Source organism: Protopterus annectens, chromosome 8.part0, assembly GCF_019279795.1.
Source record: "Protopterus annectens isolate FY-2018-M chromosome 8.part0, PAN1.0, whole genome shotgun sequence".
NCBI classification, from domain to species: Eukaryota; Metazoa; Chordata; order Ceratodontiformes; family Protopteridae; genus Protopterus; species Protopterus annectens.
The window spans coordinates 1,826,043,244-1,826,069,966 of record NC_056741.1 but is presented as its reverse complement, the minus strand read 5'-3'; the positions used below and the strand labels follow the sequence as shown (position 1 = coordinate 1,826,069,966).

At 40.9% G+C, this 26,723-nt stretch overlaps 1 protein-coding gene across 1 annotated transcript in view; it reads right to left on the bottom strand.

Moving 5' to 3' along the window:
- Positions 1–26,723, bottom strand: part of FCSK (fucose kinase) — a 1,855,962-nt gene that overhangs the window by 988,311 nt on the left and 840,928 nt on the right. The window contains exons 4-5 of the mRNA XM_044081314.1: positions 24,486–24,617; positions 15,604–15,676 (exon numbers count right to left, since the gene is read on the bottom strand). Coding sequence (XP_043937249.1) covers positions 15,604–15,676; positions 24,486–24,617 — 205 coding nt within the window. The remainder of the gene's footprint in view (positions 1–15,603; positions 15,677–24,485; positions 24,618–26,723) is intronic.

Sequence of the window (26,723 nt, the reverse complement as noted above, 5' to 3'; positions counted from 1 at the left end):
TCTACTACAAGCACCGAGATGGGGGTTCCACAAAGGACATTGGAGCTGAAGACTTTGGAACCAGTATGGTCAAAGGAAGAGAGTAGGATGGAGTCCATGGAGAAACCAACCCAGATCCTGCAGGTGGATGGGTCTTAGACCGAGTGGGTATCCCCCTGGCTGTCAACAGCTGATTCACAAGACGCACCACGTCAAACTTGGAAAGGCTCCTGGTGGATCTAGTGGACACTCCCAATGGGGAGTCAGGTTGTTCTAGGAACAGACTTGCCCTAGAAAAGGATCTGTTGATGGAGAGTATCGGGTCCATGGTGTGGAGTCTATCAGCACTGATGTCTTAAGTTTGGAGACAGGAACCAGTGGTGTCAAAATTGTCGGAAGCGTGAAAGGACTTGGTGCCGGAGGGGCATGTGGAGCTGACACAGAAGGTTCAGTAGTAAACAGAATTGTAGAGGTAGGCATCGAAGGCGTGCACTGTGCCAAAGCGGCACTCAATGCTGAAGCTGGTGTAACCTTTGGAAAATCAGTAGTCGGTGAAGTAGACAGTATCGGAGCCGAAACACGAGCCAACAAAGGAACAGTTGTAGTCGGTGAGGAAGATGTTGGGGCTGATGAGGCGGACTTATGCTCCAAAGACAATTTCGGTACTTTAAACTTTAGAGACTTGCCCTAGTCACCCGAGGATGAAGAGAGGACAGAGTGGGACCTTTTCTTTTCTTTTGTAGGAGGGGATGAGAGCTCCATCGCAGAAAGGACTTCTGAAAAGGGCGTCTTAAGGAGGCCCTTCAGAATCAGTTTGTTTTTGAGCTCATTCAAAGTGCGCTGACTAAAACTTTGGCAAATCACACAAGGGGGTTGCATCAAAAGATGGAGCACCCCCAGACAATAAACACAGTCATCACGGGAAACACTGTTAGGCAGTTTTCACTTACAAGCAGCACAATACTTAAACTCCGATGTGCCTTTTTTATCAGACATCCTGAAAAAAAAAATATGTATATATATATATATATATATATATATATATATATATATATATATATATATATATACAAAATGGTCTCCAGAAAGGACCACCTGCCTTGGACCATCTGACCCAGCTAATGCCCCACCCATCCTTGCTGGAGGTGTTCCTAGTCACAGTGGCCTTGGGAAGAGAGGGGGGAAAGAGACATCCTGAGTACAGATCCTGTGAGTGAAGCCACCAAAGAAGACATTCCTTGCAGACTCAAGAAAATTTGATGGGATAGTCCAGGGGTAGCTTGAGGAGGGACCATTGCACCACTAAGGTCCACTGAAGTACTCTCATATAGAGGCGTACCAGTGGGAGAAGAGTAATGGTTGCCATTGACCCCAATGCTCTGAGGACCAGAAAAGCAGGGGGAGGATGATCGGTGAAAATATGCTTCACATACAACTGAAGCAAATTAATTCTCTCTGGGGGGGGGTAGAAATGCCATGCACTGAACTCTGTTCAGGCAAGCTCCTATAAAGTTGATGACCTGAACTGGATCCAGTTTCGACTTGGAAAGATTTATGGTTATGCCAAATGCTGCAGATGGATAGAGAAGAAAATCCCTGGCTTGTAGGAGATGCTTGGTGGGGGCAGTGAGGAGACAATCGTCAAGGTAAGGAAACACCTGAACTCCGAGCAGTCTCAGGTGAGCTGCAACTACTGCCATCAATTTGATAAACATCCTGAGGGCTGTGGTGAGTCTAAATGGGAGTACTCTGAACTGAAAATGATTGGCTCGCAGCCAGAAGCAGAGAAACCTTCTGGAGCGCTTGTCCATTGTGATGTGGTAATACACGTCCCGAGGGTCTACAGACCATATCCAATCATCCTCCTGCAGAAATGGCAGAATGGACTGAATCGTGATCATTTGGAATTTTGTTTTGGCAACTGACTTGTTTAGAGAGGTGAGATCCAGAATGGGTCTGAGGTCCCTCGTTTTCACCAAAAAGATTCCGGAATAGATGCCCAATCTGAACTGGTCTTGGGGGATGGGTTGGATGACTTCTCCAGCAACTTTGCAATCTCTGGAGATGCCGTCTCCTTTTGATGGGGTGGCACATTGCGGAGGATTTTGCATGGTTTTGGGGATTGGAAGAAAGGAATGGTATAACCTTTGGATATTACCCTGATCACCCAATGATTGGTAGTGATGGACTCCCAGGCTGTTGGGTGAAGGGAGAGACGTCCCCGACTGCCTCCAGAGTAGAGCAGTTGGGCAACCCTTCAGGGTTGCTGAAAGGGCCAGTCTGAGAACGAATCTCATGACCCTTGATTCCTTGGACCCTCCCTGTGCTGCGAATGCGGCACCTGCCATTGGACTCATTTCCCCTTATGCCTCTGGAGGAAAAGTCTCCCTGTGAGTCCTGGAAAGTCCCCTGAGACTTCTGGAAGTATAGCTTTTTACCACCATGCTGGTTCCTAGAAAAGGGCCGTTGTGGGGTACAAAAGTGTATTCTGACAGCAGACAGGGTCTTTCCATCCTTCTCGCACTGGGAGAGACTGTCCCTGACCATAGGGCTAAAAAGGGATGACCTGTCAAAGAGCATGTTGATTAAGGATACCTTGAAAGGTTCTGAAAATTCGCAGAGCCTCATCCAGGCATGATGCCTAATGGCTATGCCCAAACTGGCCACCCTTGAGGAACCCTCTGTAACATGCAAGAGTAACCTCATAGACGCATTGGAAATAGCATGAAGGGTGGTCATTCTGGAGAAGGACACCATCTTGTCCTCTTCAGATATGGGCCCCGGGATGGAGTCAGAGATTTCCTTGACAAGGTCTCTCTGAAGCCTGATGACATGTGCCAAGTAGTTCAGCATGAGCAGAGAAAAGGTCGCTAAAGAACAGACCCACATACCAAACCAGTCCACCACCCTGGAATTCCTGTCCAGAGGGTGGACAGAAGAGCTCTATTGGGCCAGCTCTTTCTTCGTGGCAGCTGCTACCACCATAGCATTGACAGGGACACCTTTAGCCCAGCGAAGCCTCTCAGCAGGCTCGCTAAGAATCTTACTGGGGTGTTTGGGTATGGGCTCTACTGTGTCTAGTTCCTTTCATGCCCTGCTAGAAATCAAGTCAGAGGGTCAGAAGGGGGGACCCAGAATGTGATGGCCCTGTCCCATAAGCTTCCAGGAACACAAACTTGTCAGAGTTAGGTTTGTGGAAGGACCACCTTTCTGTCACAGGATCTCCATAATATCTCCAAAGGAGACATCCTCAGGTGGGGATCTGGGAGTTCCAGCCCCCTCATCCAGATCCGTGTCTTCAGTAAGGGATTCCGGATGAGAATCCAGGTGCCTCCACTTGCATGTATGCTTCCTGTGCACCTCCTCAGGGGGTTGTTCTGGGGAGGTGTCAGAAAACATGGGCTGCTCCTGCAGTGGAACCACCTGGAAGCTTCCTGGAACAGGCTTGTCCCATGGTGGACAGAGTTGAAGGATCCGGCGCAGGCAATTCAGCTGGGTGAGGGGTCGGGTCTGAAGAGGGGAGCGTTGAAGATCTCATTAGAGCTCAAGGAACCCTCTCTACTATTTTTGAACACAGAGGGCAAATGAAAATCCAAGAGCAACTCTGAGGCATGTTCCATCAAAGTTAAAGCCCTGCAAACTCTCACCATGCTTGGCGTTGAAGTTGGAGTCAGAGACGAACTGTCGAGAGCCATAGCTCCGAGGAGAAGGGACAGCTCAGAAAAACAGGCCGCTGAAGCCAACCCCTCAGACCCAACTCCAAAGCTACAGCTCCGAGAGTAAGTCGGGCCTGAAGACACTGGAGCTGAACTGCTCAGGGTGACCATCGGCATCAATGTACAGGTGTCTGCCAGCACCGTCTCGAAACTTGGGATCCTTGAACCTGAGGGCTCTGGTTCCGATGGGTTGATGGACTCATGATGAAATTTCTGAAGGTGCAGACTCTGATCCACCTGTCGGAGCCAGAGCCCTCGGGTTCAAGGATCCAGAGTTTTGAGACATCGGTGCTGGCAGGTCTAGCTGAAGAGGCTGTCACCCCCAGCCTGGAGTGGTGCCTGGACGATGCCATGATACGGGACTTGGGTAAGGGACCAACTGGCTCCGGGGAGAAGCAAGGGGATCAGAGCTGAGGAGAAGCCAAGGCAGATGGCTGGGCTTTTGCTGGAGGTTCTCCCGAGAGAGTAGAGACTTTGTCAACAGAACATTTTCTTTTGTCCAATCTTTACCCTTGTCAGCCACTTTCTTGGTGGGGGTTTGAGCCCCTAAAGTGGATTCCGTATTGGGGGAGAGGAAGAAGGGATAAGACCCACGAGGATCAATTTATTCCTTCTATCACCATGCGCTGGTTAAAGACCATGCAGATAGAACAGGAGGTATCTAGATGGGCCGCCCCTAAGCAGATAACACACACAGTGTGGCCATCGGAGGAAGGGAGCTTATGCCCACACTCTGTGCACTTTCTAAAGCCTGCTGGCTCAGACTCAGCCATGGCAGGAAGAAAGAAAGAGAAAAAGGAGAAGGAAGCAAAAGATAGACAGACCTATGCAATCAACCAATAATTTATTTAAAAACTGAAGAAACTCTTTTGCTCTAACATCTCGGCTCAACACAAAAGCCTTCAAGGAGTAAAAACATTCCAGAAAAACTTGCCTCATATACTATGTTAAAGTAAACAATCAATCAAATCAGATATTCCCAATTTAACTCTTCATTAAGTCCATATGGGTGTAAAGTGTTGAATTTCAGAATATAAAGAGATTCCTTTGTCAAAAGCCATTTTTTTTAAAGACATTCATCAAACAGTGATACTTTAACTTTCTCTAGTATAGTACGCTGTAATCCTTCACTACTGCTGTTATGAAAAGATTTAAAATGAGTGGCTATAGAGCTTTCTTCTTTCTCATTATGAATGTCTCTTATGTGCTCAAGCATTCTAACCTTAAATGCCCTCTTGGTCTCCGATATAAAATAAATCGCAAGGGCATTTAAGTGCATATATAACTCCCTCTGTGTTACAAGAAAAATGGTAACATGTATCAAATGGAATATGATTAATGTTAAAATTATTTACTACATGTTTACATGCTTTACATTTGTTACAACAAGATGTTCCTATCAGGAATATGTTATGATTAATCCTGGAATCAGGTACAAAACTTCCCCTTAACAATGAAGTTTTGTATGTTTCTACCCCTTCTATAGGAAATACCTAATCTAGCATTTAACCAGGAAGAAACAATTTTCAAGGAGCACAAATAATTCCAAAAATATTTCACTTCTTCAGTGATTTCAGAACTAATACATCCAAATGTAGTAACAAAATAAACCAGCTCAGAAAATTATTTTCCATTGATCTTATATGAAGCCAACATCTGAGAATTAGTATCTGGGTTTTTTTATAGAAGAGCCAGAACATAATTTCTTCCAGCTTTTTTCCATCAATCTTCTATTATAACCCCTTTTCTCAAACATATCCACAGTTACTTTTAATTCCTTTCTTAAATCCCAGATATTGTTACATAATCTGGATACCCTTAACATCTCACCATATGGAAGTGCTTCCAAGATACGAGTAGGATGGCAACTATCTCTGTGCACAAATTGTATTGGTGGTTTTATTACACTTTCTCATGGCCAGTGATCCCCAATACAACTTGCCTCGTGTATTTCAAGAAACCATAGGTGATGGTTCTCAGATGTCGTTGGACAGTTTTCTTAATGCCTCTGATCGAAATTTACCTACTCATACAGCAACTACTAATGTGCCCAATTCCTGTACTACTTGGGATGGATGGGAACAAGAAAGAAATCAACGTTGCCACAATCCCTTTGAGAATGTCAGAAGGAAATTACCTTCATCCTTGCCGCAAAAAAGTAAGTCTTATTTGAACAACTTGATAAACTCATTTGGCAAGAAACTGCTACCTTTTTTAATTCATTGGGGCTGCAGAAATATCTGGACTAGAGGGTTAAGAGTATATAAAGATCCTAATCTGCCCTTTGATCTGCAAAATGCTACCGATGTACAATTTCATAAATGCTGGGTAGCAGCAGCGCATAAGTGTACTTCGGAATGGGTGAACATTTTGATAGATCGTGACAGGGTTAAACAGAAGGAATTGAAAGAACAAATTAAACAAATCTGTAATTCCCTGTCAATAGGAACCCATACTTCTGTGCTGGATACTTATTTGAGTGATATTAATCTGAAGCTAAAAAGTTTTGAGGGGACTTGGTGGATAGAAAGGAGTGAAAGCTGTTGAGAGATTTACGTGACTATGAAAACGGGAAGGTGTTCATTTCCAAGGCCAATAGGAAGAAGGCTCGCAATCATGTGAGGTTCCAGAAGCCGGAAAACAGTTCCCATATGTATGATTCCTCTTTTTCTGCTTCAGATGGACTGTACAAATCCTGCAATGAAGAATTAGACAACCCAGAGGATTATTCTGCTTTACCAGCAGCACAACAACCTGAGCGTTATCAACAAACTTTTCAAAGTGAGTTTAATAACTCCCGAGGGGGCAAACAAGGTGCAAAATGAGTCCGCGAAGTACAAGGACAGTTTCAGAAGGACTTTTACTCCCAGAAGGGGTACAAATGAGGTAAAAGATAATGCCTTACCTTTAGTTAATAATATTTATATTATAAACTTATCTGGGCATGTCTTTACGGACTATGAGTATTCCGTTTTGAATCTAGGCTTAAAATTTGTTCATAGGTTCATAGGTTCATACTAGGCTATCTGCCCAAGGGCATTTATAAGCCTAGCCCATAGTTATTTGGCTTTCGCCACCCCTTTAGTTTGAATAAAACTATGCCTATTATTTTGCTGTGCCCCTGTCAAGCAGTGACACTGAAGTAATCCTTGGGGTATATCTGCGATCCCCCATCCATTGGTCAAGATTCCTCTTGAACAAGGCCAGCGAGGTGCTCTGCCTCACATGTACCGGGATTTTGTTCCACAGCATAGGGAGTCTCTGGGTGATGAATCTGTCCCTCCAGCACGTTCTATTAATAACCGTGTCAAGGTTTAAGTCTCCGCCCTTGTGGTTCTGAGGGATCTAGATTTTTGAGGTGAAGCATATTCATCAAATCAGGGTTTGACATGGCCTTATATGTCAGGCACAGGTCACCTCTGAGCAAGCGGTATGAGACTGAATAGAGCTGGAGTTCTTTCAGTCGGGCAGCATAAGACATATTTTTGAGACCCTTTATCCTTTTGGTGAGGAACTTTGGGGCCTTTCCAGCTGCAGCAGGTGTTGGGTCAGATACATTCGAATGGGGCATTGTACTCAATCATAGGTCTAATGAGTGATGAGTACAGGGGACGATGACCTCCCTTGATCTAGATGTGAATCCCTTCATGATCAGGTGGGCAATGTAGAAGGTTTTCCTAACTACTTTAGCAACATGAGTGTCAAGGCTACTGTCAACCTGGGTCCCCAGATCCCTGATGACTTCTTCTGTGCTCAGTGGATTGCCACCTATATGGTAGCTAGGTAACCTTGTTTTTATGACTATGCATTTCTTGGCATTTAACTTTAGGCCATGGCTCTGGCACCAGTTATCCATTTCTGTGAGGCCCTTCTGAAGGATATCTGTGTCAGATGTCCAGTTTGCAGTCATCTGCAAACTTTGTCAGCCATAACCCTCCTGTGTTTGCTTGTACTTCAGAAAAGTAGATGCGAACAAGAGTGGACCCAGGACTGAGCCCTGTGGGACACCACTTGTGACAGGCTTTGAGTCTGACATGGCTCCAGCAACTCTAACCCTGTGGGTTCTGTCACTTAGCCAGTTTGCAACCCATCTTGTGATGTATGGGTTTACATTCAAGCTGATGAGTTTTTCGATGATACCTGAGTGGGGTATTGTGTCGAAGGCCTTTGCCAGGTCAAGGTAGGCTGTATGGACTGCCTTTCCCTCATCAATGGCCTTGGTGACTGTCTCGAAAAAGTCAACCAAGTTTAAAAGGCATGATCTGCCTTTGACAAAGCCAAACTGGGTTGGATCCAAAGTCTGCAAGTTCCCTATGTCTTTATTTATGAGTTCCATTATGATCCTCTCCATGGCTTTGCAGATAAGGCTTGTCAAGCTAATGGGACGGTAATTTCCAGGGTCGGTGGAGGCACCGCCCTTGTGAAGTGGGACCACAGTCATCCTGAGGTGAGGCTAAGATTAAACAGCTGTCCTAACTGCGGGTTTAATTCCTCATTGAGTTATGGAGCACACACCATCCGTCCCATGGATGCTGTGTTTTTGCTTTGAGAGAGCAGTTCTCACCTGGGGAGATGTTTGGGGGCTACAATCCTCTGGTATAGATATCTCTCCTTTTGGGGAGAAGTTTGCACTGAACCTGTCAGCCAGTATGTTGGCAATGTGTGTAGGTTCAGTAATCTTCACATCATTTTGAACTAATTCTGAGCATATCTGGGAGTTTCCTCCTAGGTTTCTAACATAGCTAAAGAAGGCCTTATGATTGTCTTTTGAGTCCTTGGCGATTTTTCTCTCAAAATTTGCCTTGGATGATTTTATGAGAGCTCTTAGTTTTTTACTTATAATGATCAAAGGTGTCTTACCTTTCAAGGATTTTGCTCTATCTTGTAGTAGCTTCCTCCTTTTGTTGTAGAGCTTGTTTATGGCTGGGGTCCACCAGACTGGACGCTTGCCTTTGGTACAAAGAGTCTTAGTTTTGTTTGGGATTGCCTGATTTATGCAGTCCTGTAGGTGCTGGTAGAAGGCATTTGTAAGTGATTCAGCGGTTTGAGTAATGTTTACCACTGGCTCAGGGGCCTTAAAGGAGACCACACTAGTTTTTAGAAGTGTGAAGTCGGCTTTTGAGAAGTTTTTCACTGTGGTCTTTTTATTTCAGGTGGGGTGGGATGAGGACCTCCAGCGAGATTAGTTTATGATCTGATCTCACCAGTGAGGGGTATACTTCCGGTGTTGAACATTGTGATCCCATGTTCGTGATGATGAGATCAAGTATGTTTTCTCCTCTTGTGGGGATGGTGACTAGTTGTTCCATGGCATTTGAGTTTATGAACTCCAGGAACCTTTGGGCTAGAGTGTTTGGGCTTGAGTAGTGTTCCCAGTCTATATTAGGGTAGTTGAAGTCACCTAGTATGATGGTGTTTGGAGATACATTTATCCCCTCCATTGTTTTCAGGAAGGCCATGTGAGGTTCCTGAGTTTGAGAGGGTGGCCTGTAACATGCTACAAATTGCAGAGCAGTCTTGCCTATGGTTAATTGCACCTGGATGGTCTCCGATGCATCGTGCGTTGCCACCAACCTTGAGGTGTGGGTGTCCTTTATGAATATGGACACCCCCCCTCCTTTCTTGGTGTTGTCCGAATTTTGGGGCCGGAACGCATGATATGAGGTGAAACCTGACAGTGCTGGGTTGCTCTCAGGAGCCTTGAACCAGGTTTCTGTCACAGCACAGACATCGATGTTCTCCATACTGAGAAGGGCCTTGCATCTTGAGATTGAGACTTCTGGCATTGAGCAGCATTACTCTTAGTTTTTTTACTTTTTTGTGTTCGAGGTGGTAGGTTTAGAATTTGAGCCTTGCCTAAAAAAAGGCACTATGGGGGTGGCAAGAGCCTTTGCCAATATCCGGAAGCCTAGGGGTGACAGGTGCAAGCCAGCGTGGCTTGTCCAGCATGTCATCCCAGGCAGACAGACATTGGATCCCCTTTGAATGACACCAGAATTTAAGCCAATTATTAAAGCTGATCATCTTATCACTGTATTGTGGCATCATTCTAGGTGAAGGTAGGATACTGCTCACGGTCAGGGTCATACCTGCCTGGGCTACATAATCAGAGAGCTCCTCAATGTCTCTTTTCATGTAGTCCTCTCAGGTCGTTGACACCAGCGTGGACAATGACTGAGTCGTACTTGTACCTGCTGTTGAGAGACCTGATACTTATTTCCAACTGTAGTACCTCGCATTCATGATATCAAATGTGATGTTTTTAAGTTTAGTAGGAAGCTGCATTTAAAATATTTTTTCAGAAAAACAACTGTAGAAAGTGAGTCCATAGATAGTAATGACTATATGAATTTTTCTGATGATAGTTTTTTTACGTGCGAGTCAGATGGTTCTTTTAATGCTTATTGTAAATTAGATACAAGTAATGTACATACTAAAAGTGTTTATACCTCCTTATTCTAATGAAGAAGTGGTTCATTTCTCAAATATGTTGAATTTTGCACTTAATAATGACTTTATGGAGTTTGATAGAAATAGAGGGCGTATTGTTTATAATTTATCTATTATGGAGTGGAAAGCCCTTAGGGCATTGAGTAAAATGGATAATGTTATTTTTAAACCCTCAGATAAAGGAAATAAATTGGTTATTATGCACCATGCTCAGTATTTAATAATGTGTATGGAGCATTTAAAAGATGATCAAACTTATGAAATTGTTATGTCAGCTTATAATGAGGCAACGAAGGAATATCATGAACTATTATCCAAAGGTAACAGACTTGGATATTTCACAGATTCAGAGATTAAGAATACATTTGACATAAAAAGTAGTAAAATGGCACACTTTTATTGCCTCCCGAAAGTACATAAAGATTTAAATAGATCACCAGGGAGGCCTACACTTGCTGGATGAGACTAATTTACACATGAGTTAGGTGTTTTTTTACACCATTATTTAAGTCCTGCAGTATATAAACTTCTTTCTTATATTAGAGATATATTTGATTTTTTGGATAAAATTAGTGATATGTATTTTTTTTACAATAGATGTAAAGAGCTTATATACCAATATTGGCCATGCCTTTGGCATAGAGGCAGTTAGATTTTTCTTACGAACTTCTCCAGTTACAGAATATGTAATAGAATCAATACATTTCTGTCTTATAAAAAACTTATTTGAATTTAATAACATTCTTTATAGGCAGAAACAGGGTAAGGCCATGGGGGCTGCATTTGCCCTCATGTACGCTAACCTTAGTATGGGTCTTTTTGAATCAGAATATATTTACAGAAGTGCATTCTTTCGTCAATATGTGATTAGGTATTTTCTATATATTGACAATTTGATTTTTATTGCCCAGGGTGGTCAAGAAATGGTTGAACAATTTATCCATTCACTACATTATAACAGATTTGATTTAAAATTTGATGGTTTGTTAGTAGGGACATGTATTCCACTTCTGGATGCACAATTGAGTATTATTAATGGTACCGTTTTTCATAGTACTGTACATAGAAAATTTGATCAAGGCACACAGTTTGTGCACAGAGATAGTTGCCTTCCTACTCATGTCTTGGAAGCACTTCCATATGGTGAGATGTTAAGGGTATCCAGATTATGTAACAATATCTGGGATTTAAGAAAGGAATTAAAAGTAACTGTGGATATGTTTGAGAAAAGGGGTTATAATAGAAGTTTGATGGAAAAAAGCTGGAAGAAATTATATTCTGGCTCTTCTATAAAAAACCCAAATACTAATTCTCAGATGTTGGTTCCGTATAAGATCAATGGAAAATAATTTTCTGAGTTTGTTTATTTTGTTACTACATTTGGATGTTTTAGTTCTGAAATCACTGAAGAAGCAAAATATTTTTGGAATTATTTGTGCTCCTTGAAAAATGTTTCTTCCTGGTTAAATGCTAGATTAGGTATTTCCTATAGAAGGGGTAGAAACATAAAAAACTTCATTGTTAAGTGGAAGTTTTGTACCCCTGATTCCAGGATTAATCGTAACATATTACCGATAGGAATATCTTGTTGTAACAAATGTAAAGCATGTAAATATGTAGTAAATCATTTTGTTAACATTAATCATATTCCATTTGATGCGTTACAGTTTTTCTTGTAACACAGAGGGAGTTATATATGCATTTAAATGCCCTTATGATTTATTTTACATCGGAGAGACCAAGAGGGCATTCAAGGTTAGAATGCTTGAGCACATAAGAGATATTCATAATGAGAAAGAAGAAAGCTCTATAGCCACTCATTTTAAATCTTTTCATAACAGCAGTAGTGAAGGATTACAAGGTACTATACTAGAGAAAGTTAAAGTATCACTGTTTGATGAATGTCTTTTAAAAAAATGGCTTTTGACAAAATAATATCTTTATATTCTGAAATTCAACACTTTACACCCATATGGACTTAATGAAGAGTTAAATTGGAACTATCTGATTTGATTGATTTATTGTTTAATTGAACATAGTATATGAGGCAAGTTTTTCTGGAATGTTTTAACTCCTTGAAGGCTTTTGTGTTGAGCTGAGATGGTGGTTTTATTAGACCTATGCTATCAGTCCACTAAAACTACATCTAATCACAAAAAAACGTTTTACGGGTAGGAAAGAAAAGGACAGTGAAATAGGAAGAAATTATTCAAAAATAGAGTGAACGTACAACATCCAAAAAATCTCTTAGATACACTGGAAGGAGCTCAGCGACAGTCCCTGAAGATGTTCAAGCAAAGGAATGGAAAATATTGACACTTTTTCATTTCTGACCATTGATGTTATTGACTTGTTCTCTGTGATCTCACATGAGGAGGGACTAGCGATGTTCCAAGAGAGTTTACACAAGAGTTCACAGTTTTCTACCAACAAGATATTATTTCTCACAGATGTTATGTAAATTGTTTTAAAAACAATTTTCTGTTACTTGAGGGTGAAATTTACCACCAAATATCTGGTGTAGCTATGGGGCCAAGTGTGCCCCCATTTTTGCCAACCTAGTACTCCTTGAACGGGAGAGAAGATTTGTTTGGCTCTGAATTCCAGGATAAAACTGTTTTATACAATCAATTTCTGGATGATTTACTTATCCTATGGAGGGGATCTGAGCAGGAGGCTACAGATTTTGTCAGTTATTTGAATTCCACTACTGAATTTATTAAATTCACGAGCACATGGAAATCCGATGAGATTGATTTCTTGGACATTAAGTTATTCAAGAATCAAAGGAACCAGGGACTGTGTAGCACTATTTTTAGGAAAAAGTCATATTCAAATAGTATGCTTCATTTCAAGAGTTGTCACCCTTCACATCAGTTAAAAAGTATACTTAAGGGTCAAATGGTGAGATTATCTCGCCTAGTGAGCGAAGACGTTGATGTCACCAAAGAACTGTACATTTTAATAGGGATGTTTTTGGAGAGGGTATACCCCCTAAGTATGTTAAGTAGGAAATCTTGATTAAGAGAAAAACATAATTTCTTCCTATCTTGACTGGGGATAATATTCAAACAAATTCTGGACCCTGACAGATGACCACAGATGTAATGGTCCAGCGTTATAACACTGACTCCCCAAAAATTTGCTCTATTGTCAACAAAACCTGGAATGTTTGCTGCAGTGAAGGGACTAAACAACGTTTTGGCAGCAAGCCTAAAATAGTGTTTAGTAGGGGAAAGAACATCAAAAATATACTAGAATAGAACTTCAGATCTAGTTATGTTTCCCTTATGTCTAAATGTGGGATGTGCAAATTTTGTAAATTCATTAATGATGGTCCGTATGTAACTGTAGTGAATTATGATCAAACTTTAAGATGCCTAGGGAAATGTAGTTGTAACACCACTATGTTGGCTTACATTGCCAGTTGTGGGACTTGCACGTCTTTCTTTGTTGGTAAGAACAGGGAGAACTGGGGAACATGTCAGGGCTATTAAAAACAAGGATTCACATAATGCCCTTTATGTTCATAGTACTCAGTGTGTCAATTTTAAAAAGTTTATTTCTTTTGTGATCGATAAGGTCCGGCAAAATGATAGGGGTGGTGAATCTAAAATGGAGGTGGCAATATAGGAAAGCAAGTGGAAGATGAGATTGAATGCCAAAGTATCACCAGGGCTTAATGACATTTCTTTAGCCCCCATATTAAAGCAAACGGCTTGTGTGGTTTGACTGTTTATGTTAAACATTAATTAAGTGTAAAATGGAAAAATATTTTAAAAATTTTAAAAGTTAAAGCACTTCTTGTTCTACCTATCATTATTTAGTGAATTTTGTGTTTTAAGATTTGAATGAATAAAGATTTTCATATATTCTGAAAGGGTTTGTAGACACATATTTTTAACAAAAGTTTTAATGATGCCTTAATGGTTTGTGAACTAACTATGTGTTTTCATTGGTCAATTATTGTAATTGGATAATTTGGGAGGGTATCTAAGCTGTTACTCATTTTTTGATTTTTACAACTCTGATGATGCCTATGGAACCTTAGGTGAAAGCGCTTGGTTGTGGTATTTGCCTCCGTTTTTGTGATTAAAGCAGCTTTTTATCTCCATTCAAATGTTGCGACGTTCATCATCCTTCATATAAATGTATGATTGCCTATGACATAAGTGATAATTTAATAAAGATGTTTCTTGTTTAAAAAAATAAAAATATGATGTATATGTTCCCACTTTTGTGGATAATATAACTCATACCTCCCAAGTACCAGTCCACAATCCCCATGCATTAAAAACTTTTTATATCGAAAACTTTAATCACATTGTGGTAAAAATATGTCATAACTTACGATTCATCAATATCCATGGATCTAAACTGCACATTCAATTTACCTTTAAAACTGAATATTCAACATGATAAAACCATAATCAACCTGTGCCTAGCAAAGTCTTTTTAAATCTGTCTTAAGAACTTGTCAGCAATCTCATGACTTTCGAAAGTGGCACCACAAAATTCTTTTCTGATATGAATAAAAGCCCAGATATTATCCATATTGACAATGTGCCAAACATTGTACCTGTAAATTGTCACATCCTATTCAAGGTAATTCTTGCTACGGATAAGGAGGAGATCCTAGAAGAGTGGTGTACAAATTTCTGTTGCCCCATTTTAATCGCAGTAATGTGTCACCGAGTGGAAACCGTGTTCATATAGTAACAGTTCGAGTAATCCCCCAAGAACAACACTTTGAATTGGATTTATATTAAATAATATCACTTCCTGCAAAACAACATGTTCAAATTCTTCCGGAGTGATTTGTTTTTCAATTTATCTGACTCCAAGATGCTACAGAAGTCATCTCTGGTTCACTTACATCCCTCATTTGTTGTAAAAATCTACTTGATGCCAAAACTGCAAGTTGAACATCATTTTCTCAGAGTCACATTCTTGAAACTATGCATTCTGCAACCACCCTCTGGCAAGCTTCAGTACTTCTTCCTATCTAAAAGAGTAGGGGTAGTTTCCCGATGCCCTTGCCAAATTTTCTGCTGCACTAAAAATACCACTCAGATCTGCCCTGAAAAGAGGACATTGGCCTAGTGGGCTAAGTTGGTCAACAAAGGATATAAAAATATATAGATACGCAAACAAAAACATGGACATGCATATATATATATATATATATATATATATATATAGAGAGAGAGAGAGAGATAAATATATAGTTGCAAGTCAAAACAATGTACGCTCATATGACCAAACATTTTTGCAGGTGTGAATAAAAGCAAATACTCATATGATCCTAGACCAGCCCACACAAGATTTAAAATTAAATGCATTTGCATTCCCTACTCTTTTTGTGTGCACAACAGAAATATAGACAAACGTAAAAATACATTGCGCATTTCATAAATGATGGTTATTTCAACTTGTTTCCAAATACTGTCCATCTTACCTGGCAAGGTTGGGACAGAGAGTATCATATCTGTACTGCAAACCCATACCCCAGGGGGAGCTCCTACTGCAACCTAACAAAAACATAATATCAGATATTAGCACTGAGAACAATACTTTTGTGCCTGTTAAACATTATTATGACACAGAATTTTCTTTATTATAATAGCAGATTCAAATTACTGAATGACTGCACAGAATATTTAAAGAATATGAAAGCATGATGCATTTTCAAATAAGATATCAAAAATATGTGATGGAACAGAATATGCAGAAAAACGTACTTGCACATTACACACAGATAGTCTGGAATCTACCCTTTAGAAAAATTAAATATAGGTCTGTTTTTTACTTATTTTGTTGCTCTGTCCCAGTAATCTGAAATTCCTACCCTAACAGCTGTTTACTTTTCCCTTTCCCAGTACAAAGTCACTGCCTAAATGAATCTACCTGGCAAGTGATTTAAAAGGAAATTAGCAAATGTCCATCCCCTGGCTGCAATTATTTGAAAACTTATGTTGGGATACTGGAATTTAATTCTGTTTTCACTGAAATAAATCCTTCATTTAGGCTATGGGTAGAAAAAAATAACTCTAAAGGGGGGATATTTTAGGGAAAAAGTATTTTTTGGGTGAATCTGAATAAAAAACTTTTCTCTAAATCAGATTCCCCTTCCTATGGCATAGGCACTGGAGGAATACAATCCAATTCCCCCTCTTCAGACTGAGAATCAGTGTTTGAAAAAGGCAGAAATCTTTATATTTTAAAACATAATGAGGAATCAGAATTTAAAGAAAGAAATGCTTGAAAAAAAGCCTTTAGTGAAACCTAGCCAATCTTCCCTATCCATCCTGTGTGAGGCAAGAGAAGACTAATGCCTAACCTTCTGTTGTTTTTTTTTTGTTACTAGGAGACACCCAAAGATAGGCCACTTCCCAAAGAATCAGGGTCCTTAGGTTGTCTTCACTGTAATTCATCAATCACACCCTTCTCTGAGATGGATGTGGTTCTCCCTTGCATGAAGAGCAAAAATTCAGCAGACACAGTTGACATACCTATCTCCTGGTCCTTAGTGGCTTTTTGAGGAGCTGGTCCAGTGAGATGGAGAGAAGTCTCTGAGTGCCCATGAGGGACCTGATTTGACCACATCAGAGTCCCTCATTGACAGCAAGGTTGGAAAAGAAGCCAGGTTGATGACCAAAGACTCCTTTTAAAATGGTTTCTTCTTGCACATGGGGAAGAGAAGAAGAAGAAAAGAGCCTGGTCAGTGTTCTAGCTGAAAAAATGTGTCTGATATGTAGGTAGCAGACCCTTAAATAGTTGAACCATCTAACAGGAATTTTAGAGTTCTGAGGTAAACTTTTAAATGACAACCCCCAAAACTTCAAGTCCAAGCCCCTACCTTTAATTTTCAACAAAAATATAACAGTATTGTACAAAAAAAAGGATTTTAAAATAGCGACCCCAAAAGGTATGCCCGAAAGAAAGTTAATTGTGAGGTACAATTTTTAGTGACAATCACTAAAAACAATATTCCTAGCTTAAATATATAATTTTCTAAAGAACAATTTCCTCGGAAAATTCAATAAAGTGGAAGTTTTCCTCCACAGCATTCAAAGCCTGCAAGTGCGCTGCACTTCAATGACAAGAAAGTTGTGAAGGTTTGCTGCCCTAACCACTGACTTTATACTGCTCTCCTTGAGTTATTCAGTGTAAGGGCACATAGGAGGTGACCTAAAGCTATGGAATCTGGCCAGTAGTCATAGCCTTGGCAGGATATGACTCATCACCTTAGGCTACTACAACAGTTGTCTAAGAATGAACTTACAACCTTGTTCCTAACACCACAGGGAGGGAGCATAAAAACAGTGAAACATGATTATGTATGATTAGTGTGGAGAGACCTTTCTGAGCAGTGTCTACATAACTGGACAAAGAGGTTTTACTGTTCAGACTAAAGCCAAATGAATGCACAGCACATGTTCAGGTTTTAATGTAGCCCTTTTGTTTTGTAACATCATGGTGTTGTAACAGGACATCCTATCAGAATGTTAGACAAGGCATTGCTGGGGCAGGCAGGGCAAAGGACATCCTGGATGTTACATTTAGAGGAATGAGTACCTAACTGAGCTAATGGTTAGTGATCAATGCATCTACTGATTTTATAAATGAGCTCCTGGAGGGGGCAAAGGTTAGCATGAGTTACTGCTGTAGTGCATTATACTTACAAACAGGAAACAGATACAGGGGAGGGGGGAGACTGGGCTAAGTTGGGGTGTAAAGAGTAACAACATCATTGAGGTCATGTGTGAAGGAATAAACAGGGACAAGATAGGAGGCAGGCAGAGATGCTGTAAGAATTGGGAAGGCTATCACGTCAAGAGCATGGGGGTGCTGAGGGGTAGATAAAAGAAAAGTCTGCCTAAAAAGCCAGCATTGCACTACCTGCAGCTGGTGGCGGTGGGGGCACTGTTGAGGATGCAACTAAAGATTTCTAATCTTGCTCTAGGAGGAAACCATACATTGGAAAAGAGTGGGGTTCTAAAGATAGTGACAGGGAATGTGGGTGGGGTGGAACCCTATAAAATTGGGAAAGGAAGTACGTTAAAGAGGGGTGGAGGCAAAGATGGCAATGCTTCAGGAAATTATCAGAAAAAGGGAAATGTAGAAGTTGGGAAGCTATGCATACAAGGTTGTTGGAAGCAACTGTGTAAACTCTGGGAAGACACTGGGTGACATGCTATATATGGTTACAAAATTAGGTAATATGTAGCCAGCTTCTACTGGTGTAGAAGTACAAAGCTCTAATCAGATCCAGGTGACCTGGGTCATAGTCAGTGGCCTACATGTCTGATACAGCAAGTGCAGGAAGAAGGAGTGCACCCATCTTGGTGGTTGGTCCACGTCATAAACGTCTTAATCCCTTTTGGAGGAAGAACAGTGAATTACAAAGTGACTGTGGGCTGTGTGTTTGGCTCAAAAGCCCTGAATGCAATAATTTTCAGTTGCTGGTACACAGAAGTCATAGTGGCCCCTACAGTGATGCATGTCACCTATCCTCCCACTCAGGGGGTGAGTCAGAGCCCTAACAAAATGTTCTCATTGCCGGAATAGTGGTGAGGGCGTAAACCACCTCCATGGCAGCCTGAATAACGGTCACAGTAGATAGCTCTCATCTCCGTTATGAGTATACAGAGTGCGGGTGAGCAAATGGGCTCAAGTCTTTCAGTGGGAGGCTTAATGCTCAGCAGGAGCTAAAGTCAAAAGCACACAGCAAAAAGGTGGGATAGAAAAGAAGAGGATAAGTAGTGGGTTCAAGTTATGGCCAAAATAAAACAATCCAGCAGTGTTTAGAGAATATTTTCAGGTTTTGGGGGAGTTAAAAATGAAAAAGTAAAGGAAGGTGGTTTTAGAAGGTTCATGCCATTTAGCAAGAAGGAATACAGCATGAAGAGTCAGACGATATTAAAAAGATGAATGAAAGGATTATTTTGAGTTATATGCAGTCAGGTCAGTGACTGGTAGAAGGGAGTTCATGTTTTGAAGAACTGCGTGGAAGGAAATGAGTTGATATAATATGATACCTACTTGGTAAGCCAATGGTGCACATTCTACACTGTGAGTACATGTGGACTTTTATTAAGGAAAAATCAAATAAAAGTCATTTAGCAAAAAAAAAAAAAAAATGGTCCTTAGCCCTAATTATATACGTCTTCGATTTGTGAATAAAGAGATGGAGAGGAACAGTAAGGAAAGGAACGGAAAACACAACTGTTAGAGCTGAAGAGACTAATCATGAAAATCTCACTCAGAGTAGCTAAAGGAAATCATATTCACAGATAGGGTAGAGAGTGTAGAGACCAGCCTCCCCTACACTATACCAGATGGGATGCAGTGGGTAAAACTTCAACCAGGTAATATCTGCACGTTTAGCAGATCGGAGAAACAGGCAGAATATGTGCAACAAGCAGTCCTTATTGTATACTCTGTGACACATACCTCTGTCTGAAATCCTTCCATTCCCTTCAGAACTGCACAGTGAGGTGGGGGGGGTGGAGCTGCTCACACCATTGTCAGGGGTAAGTTCTTCTGTTATGTGCACAGTACTCTAGTGCAATCAAACAAAAGCATATGCTGCAGATCTATGCTTATATCATAAGGTGCTACATGCTGCCTGCAACCTATGACTTGTTAAACTTTGTGTAACATGCCATCTGCAGTCTTTAGTAGGGTCATGTAAGCAACAAGAAGCCCCCCTCCCCAGCTTCGCTTCTACAGAACGTGGGCAGTGAAATGTATGCTCAGTCATTCCCACTCTAGCATTGCCTCTAACACTAAAGGTTTGTACTCAGACAAGGGTCAACAGTGGAGAAGGCTCACCCCACCCCCTTTGCACCAGTGTGCCAGCTGACAAATTCCACTTCTCTACTTACTAGTACCTAAAACATAAGAAAATCCCTAGTATTCTGATGCCAGCAACAGCCTCCATAAACATGAAATCTTGACACAAGTAGCTAAGCAGTCTGATCACCTCAAAGGCCAGTGACCCAACCTTTCCAGCTGTTTCATGCACTGTACCCCACAGCCTTCCTGCTACTGAGGCAGTGGGTAGACTTCATGCCTCTTCTCTATTCTTCATATCAGTTTTAATTTGCTTGGCCTGTTTTCATTATGCACATTGAGATCATTATATTAAGTTTACTCAGTTTAATTTTGTTAATAGTGGAGGCCAAACATATCCCAATATCCTTTTTCAATAGCCGCTTAAGATGACCTGCAAAGTGATATGAAAAGATTGGTGCCAAGTATATAAACCATTAAGGAGACAAAAATAAGCAGTTGAAAACAACCATTAACTCAAGTGTGGTTAGGGAGGGCAAATTTAAACAAAGCTCTCCCATGTAATTCAATCAGATATGAATTACCCAAGCACACAAAACGGACTGATCACATTAATAATTCAGCATAGTACTAATACTAATTCTGTGGCTGTAAAGAGAATTCACAAAGGCATTAATTAAGTATTAATCAACATATATGTGATAAAATGGAGATGAATACAGACAAGCTGCTTTATTAATTACAGTAAAGAAGCTGCTATACTTTATTACTTTACTACTCCATAAATGGATTGTAATATTTTTAAGTTATTGTTTATTGTTCTGAAGTCATTCTCCATAAACACAGTAAGATAAGTACATCATTTATCACTTCATATAAATTAATTTGTCCTAAGATAAAATAAATGAGCAAAAAAAGTAGCTTACAGTCATTGGAATGTACTGCATTGTAGCACTTCAAGCAAAATGCATCTGCAAAGGTTTAATTAAGTGAAACATCAGACTTTTACTATAAAACCAACTGATGCCCTGCATAGATAATTTTGGCGTGATGGAGGTGTGGTGAAAAAGGGGAAGGGGACTGATCACTATGCTGTGCATTTGTGTGTGTGTGTGTGGGGGGGGCACTGACACACAACTATGGAACTGCCATACAAAATCCAAACTACATTTTCATGAATGCATATTCAAGGTTCAAAATACAGCAAAACTTGGGCCAAACCAGTAACAGAGATTAACAAAGTGAGACACACTTGCAACTGGTGGTAAAAGAGTATGTAAAAGCATTGATAACAAATGCACATTCTCCACAATGGGTGGACTTAGTGTGAGACTGCACACAGTGTCTTCTAGTGGCTATAGTTAATCATACAAAAAGTAGACCAATAATAGGACAGGCATTAAAATGCTGTGGTAATCTGCAGTCTGGAGCAGCTCCATCAACCTCCCATCACACCAGGGCCAACTACAACCTTTCCTTCACACCAGGGCCAACTACAACCTTTCCTTCACACCAGGGCCAACTACAACCTTTCCCCACTGCCAGAAGGCCACAGTCCACTTACCATCTACCCACTCACCAGGGAAGTACATTTGTTTCCTAGTGACAGAGGCACTGATTAAATTCACAATCACACTAATAGGAGGTGGTCAATAGTATAGAAATGTTAAATATTATCGCACTTCTGGTGTTACTGGGCTTACTTTGTAAATTTATAGTTTGTTTGCATTTATTGAATAGGACACCAGGTTTACTACTGATACATCTGTTTATTTATACTACTGTGACAAATATGTACCTATTTTCTGTATGTACACTATAATGGTGCTCTTTTTTATTGACAGTTCATACATCATTAATGACAGACCAACAATCCAAATTTACTTGCCTCTTGGCAAATGTGACTTGATCATTTGCCTACTTGTTGCAGACATATGATTTCCTCATTTTTACAATGTCTCCTCCTCTTAACTGCTTACCAACTAGTTAGTTATCTTCGAATTTAACTTTAAATTAAATGGTACCTGCTTGCAGGGCCCTCCCCAAAGTTATGCTATGCAATATAAACAGTTCCTATAATAATAGTAATGATCATCTTACCATTTTAATATTGAGATTTTCAGAATTAAAAGGTTGAGAGTTTTTTTTCAGATTAAACTTAACTGAAAATGGTTTTCATATTGTCAGTTTTTTTAACCTGTTTTGATGATTAAGAATGTGTCAGACCTGCTCTGCTTGTCCCAATTAATAGACTACATTCAAGAAGCTAGAGGACATATTCTTAAGTGGATTTACCTCTTAAATTACTATCACAACTGTGCTATAGTGCTCTGGCCAGAATGACTAAGCCTCATATACTAGACGTGAACTGAAACTTATCACCCGCTGAATGTCAGATGGCCATCAAGTGAGACACTGGTATGACAAGTCACAATCTTACTTGTCCAGATGACTTGGCAGTCCATCATCAAGGAAAACTGGTGCCTGCTTTAACAGACCTATTAAAAACCAAGTCTAGCTTTTTGTGTGATTTTTTTGAGAAACAGCTGTCAGTATATTTCAGAGGAATAAAGCTATGACCTGTTAATGAATTTCATCCTGCAGTCCTAGGTTTGAGTCTTTCAGTCTCCAGTGGCATTCTGTAAGACTCTAAGCAGGTCACCAAACCAGCCAAGTACCCCCATGTCAGTCATGCAAAAACAAACTTGTGCCATTTAGGCTTATGTGGCCAGCAAGTACATAAAATAAACACTGACAGCAGTCAACCATTACAGCCACCTACCCTTCTTCACTACTGAATTCAACAGGATGATTCTTGCCAAATAAAAAGCCTCAGGCAGGTAGGCTAGCCTTGCTCAGGATATAAGGCAGCGAGTAACTCATTTCCAACACTGGCAAGAAGATTGTTATTAAAGAATACACACCTGAAATCCCGGGCCAAGAACTACTTTTCACCAGCAGCATTTAACTTGCCCAGTTGTTAAACACTTCAGTTCATTTTAATTCTGGGGTCTTCTGTTTGACTGGTTTCCACTATGATTATGTCAGTTGTTCCCATCCATAAGGAACAGATTGTTTGCATTCAAACACAACAAATGTATATACAGAAGCTTAACTTACAAGCTGTAACAGGACTGTGGGGGATAGTCTCCACACTTCCTAAGCAGTAACAATTGCAAGTCTTTCACTGACAACTTTACTGTGGGACTGCATGTAATGCTCGGTGAGGGTAATCAAATGATCCCTCAGAGTTTTAGCAAGACTCAGTTCTACCACTGAACAGCAAGCAATCTCCATTTTCTTTATAGATGTCACCAAGATCAGTACAGTACAGTAGCTAGTGTGGGGCAAAGGGAGGGCAACCACCTCAGATGCAAAGTGTTTGGGTGGACAATCTGCAAATGTTGATCGATCTACAATATATGCCCATTGCCGGCATTGTATTTGCAATTAGAACTAAAGCTATCCATGCATGGCATAAACTGCAGCATAACAAAGTATGCTACAGTTTAAAAGGAAAGAGTTTTTTTCCCCCCATTAAGTCCCATGTTGGGACTTCACAATTAGCAACTACTTGCTACAAATATAGAATTGCAGCAAGCAGTTGCTACAGTTTTACCAGGGAAGGAGTGTGTTTTGGGGGTGCAAATTAGAGACAGAGATACTTTTTTTTGCTCCTCAACTTAAGAGTCGAGGTGGACGGTAGACTGGGGTAAGGCACAGGCCCCAGAAGATCTTGCTACACATCTGAGCATTCTTCCAGCACCAATTAAACCTTCAGCAAAGTATGCTATACTTTACTTAATGGGAATTTAAAAAGTGTATTTTAATTCAGCCACTTAATGACTCCCCAGCCATCCTCTTCATAGCTACATACTGCATTCTGGATGCTTAAGTCACTACACTGCTTCACTGATGACATGGAAGCTGGTGTTTCACAGATTCATTGTTGCATTATGGCTGAATGGATGACAGTGCATAAAGTGGAAATAACATCTGTCAAAGTGCAACAGCTGAGCATTTTCTACAACTGAGGTGTCTACTCACCCATCTGTGGGCTGGATCAAGAACACCTTTTCAGGGCTATCCATTTTATGCTCAAGGTCCACATCCGGCTCAACGGCCACTGGTTTGATGCCACTGCTTTCCAGGATAAGTTGCCAGTATTCACCTAATCATAGTGATCATCCAAAATACATGAAATCAGAAAGTTAAAACAGCCTTTTTCTCTGTAAACTTCCCTATCACAGTATTCGCAGTACTGACAGTAACCATGAACATGCAGCCCTTTCTGCAATTCAGGCTTACTAGGAGGTCAGAACATTATGGGTTGTGAACTATGGGACAGAGTTCATGTGGGAGCCAAGTTCTGAAGACCATGGATCAAAGGGGGAACTATGAGAGGTAACTATTATACACACATTCATTATAACCTGACTGAACATAAAATAGCTGTAACACTACTGCTACAACTCCTCTTATTTATGCTACAACTACTCTTATTTCCAGAAGAAGTTAATTGTAAAGGACAGAGTTACTAACCTTGTGAGTCATAGTGTGCAGCAGCACATCAATGTTGCAGACCAGGGCCTCCACTGTTGGCGACATGCCAGGACCCTCCAAAGGAAGACATGTAAACGCACGGCCACAACCATCGAATGGGAAGTCTCGACCCTGAAATGAGGAAGAAAGCATGAATTAAGCCTCGCTCTACCTCTGTTTTTCCCATGGAAGTTACTCACTGCAGTAATGTTCTATTGTACTGATTGCCTAAAATGGACACCTGGCAAGAATGAAGCTGAAAATGCACCAGCTGTTGCCATCATCCAGCATTAACATCAGAGTGGTTAAGAGACATGGGGAGTGTTAGGGCCCTTTCTCTATATATTATGCTCAAAAGCACAGGAAAAAAGTGCCAGGGAAAGAAACATACATGTTGTAATAACTTAGTCATAATTATGTTTTACAATTTTCCATGTTACTTTAAGGAACATAACAACCTGACTGTAGTACATGTAGTACTGCAATAACCTGATAATCACTTTTGTGACATAAGAAAGCTGCTTAATAAAGTTTTGTATGCACCTTTCTAGAGAAGTTTTTTTTTCTCCTTTCCTGTGCAACCCTGACAATCAGTGCATCTCAGTACCCCCATCCTTCATTGAGTTTACCTACCATTCCTAATCACCCCTGGACTTACTCAACAAGGGCTGGGGATAATGAGAATCCTAAGGACATCCCAGACTGCTCTTCATCCTACTGTTGTTGAAGGTTATTATGACCTATCCTCACTTCCCCCACCCGTGCAATCACTTAGTATGTCCCAAGGCTACTCCCTTCTGTGGACCACACCCTCCCATTACATCCCTAGCCTATACCAGGGATCTAAGCAGGACGTGTCTAGGTGACATTCCCATCCCTCCCTACCAGCACCTATGATGGCTAAACTGCTGATCAAACCTGGGTCACATAGGCTGAAGTTAACTCTTTATCCATCTAAACTATAGTGCTGACACTTTTAAGAGATGGTAAGCTCAAGTTTCATACTAGAGCATTAAACACAGTCAGTGCTGATCATCTCTGAGCCATGATAAGAAGCTAAAATAGCTTTAAAAGCTGTAAAACACTCCACTGTCATATAAAAAGCAAAAGTGTGGCAGAGTAAAGTGTCAAACAGCTTTTAAAACAGTTTATGTTTATAGGGACACCAGCATCTGGCCACTGTCTCTGTGGGAGTACTAAGTATTTTACACATTTCAAAGATGTAGAATGCTTCACACTCCTATGCTCTTTTTCCTGTAATTAGTAATACATTAGGAGGTATGCAGTACAAAGAGTTATTTTATTTTAATTTAACATTTGTTTACCAGGAAAGTCCAACTTGGAACAAAGCCAATGTTCAGCAGAGGCGGAGAAACACTCCAGACACATGTCTTTGTTACGTAGGAGTTAACCAGAGTATTCAGAGAAAACCCACACAAACGCAGGGAGGACATGAGGACTCTGCACAGAAGGCATTCCAGCCAAGAATTGAAGAGGAGAACCTCTTGCTGTGAGGCGAAAATGCTACCGCTACACTACTGTGCCATCCAGTCAGTGGCGGCTCGTGATATCAGACTGCAGCCCCCCCAGCTGTGAACCACAATGTTACAGTTCTACAAATCCTCCATACAAAGTGAATCCAGACTGCTGCCTTACCAGTCTTGTTTCAGGAAGAAGGAAGCAGACTGATGATTCTCCAGAAGTCTATGCGGTGCTAACCACATACAGGAAGGGGATCAGACTGCAAAGTCAGCAGTCTTGGAACATTGGAAAGAGCTGAGAAACCGAAGTGTGCATTCTGGCGCGAATGCAGGATTACCACTTGCAGGTGAAAGCTGAAGCTGTGGGCTTACTGCGGGAGAAAGCTGAAGCTGTTATGGGATGAAGGAGAAAGCTACGGATTGCAGGTATGGGAGACTCTGCTGTGGGTTTACTGCAGGAGAAAGCTGAAGGTGTGTGTGAGACTCAGCTGTGGGTTTACTGCAGGAGAAAGCTGAAGGTGTGTGCAAGGCTCAGCTGTGGGTTTACTGCAGGAGAAAGCTGAGGGTGTGTGTGAGACTCAGCTGTGGGTTTACTGCAGGAGAAAGCTGAAGGTGTGTGCAAGACTCAGCTGTGGGTTTACTGCAGGAGAAAGCTGAAGGTGTGTGCGAGACTCAGCTGTGAGTTTACTGCAAGAGAAAGCTGAAGGTGTGTGCGAGACTCAGCTGTGGGTTTACTGCAGGAGAAAGCTGAAGGTGT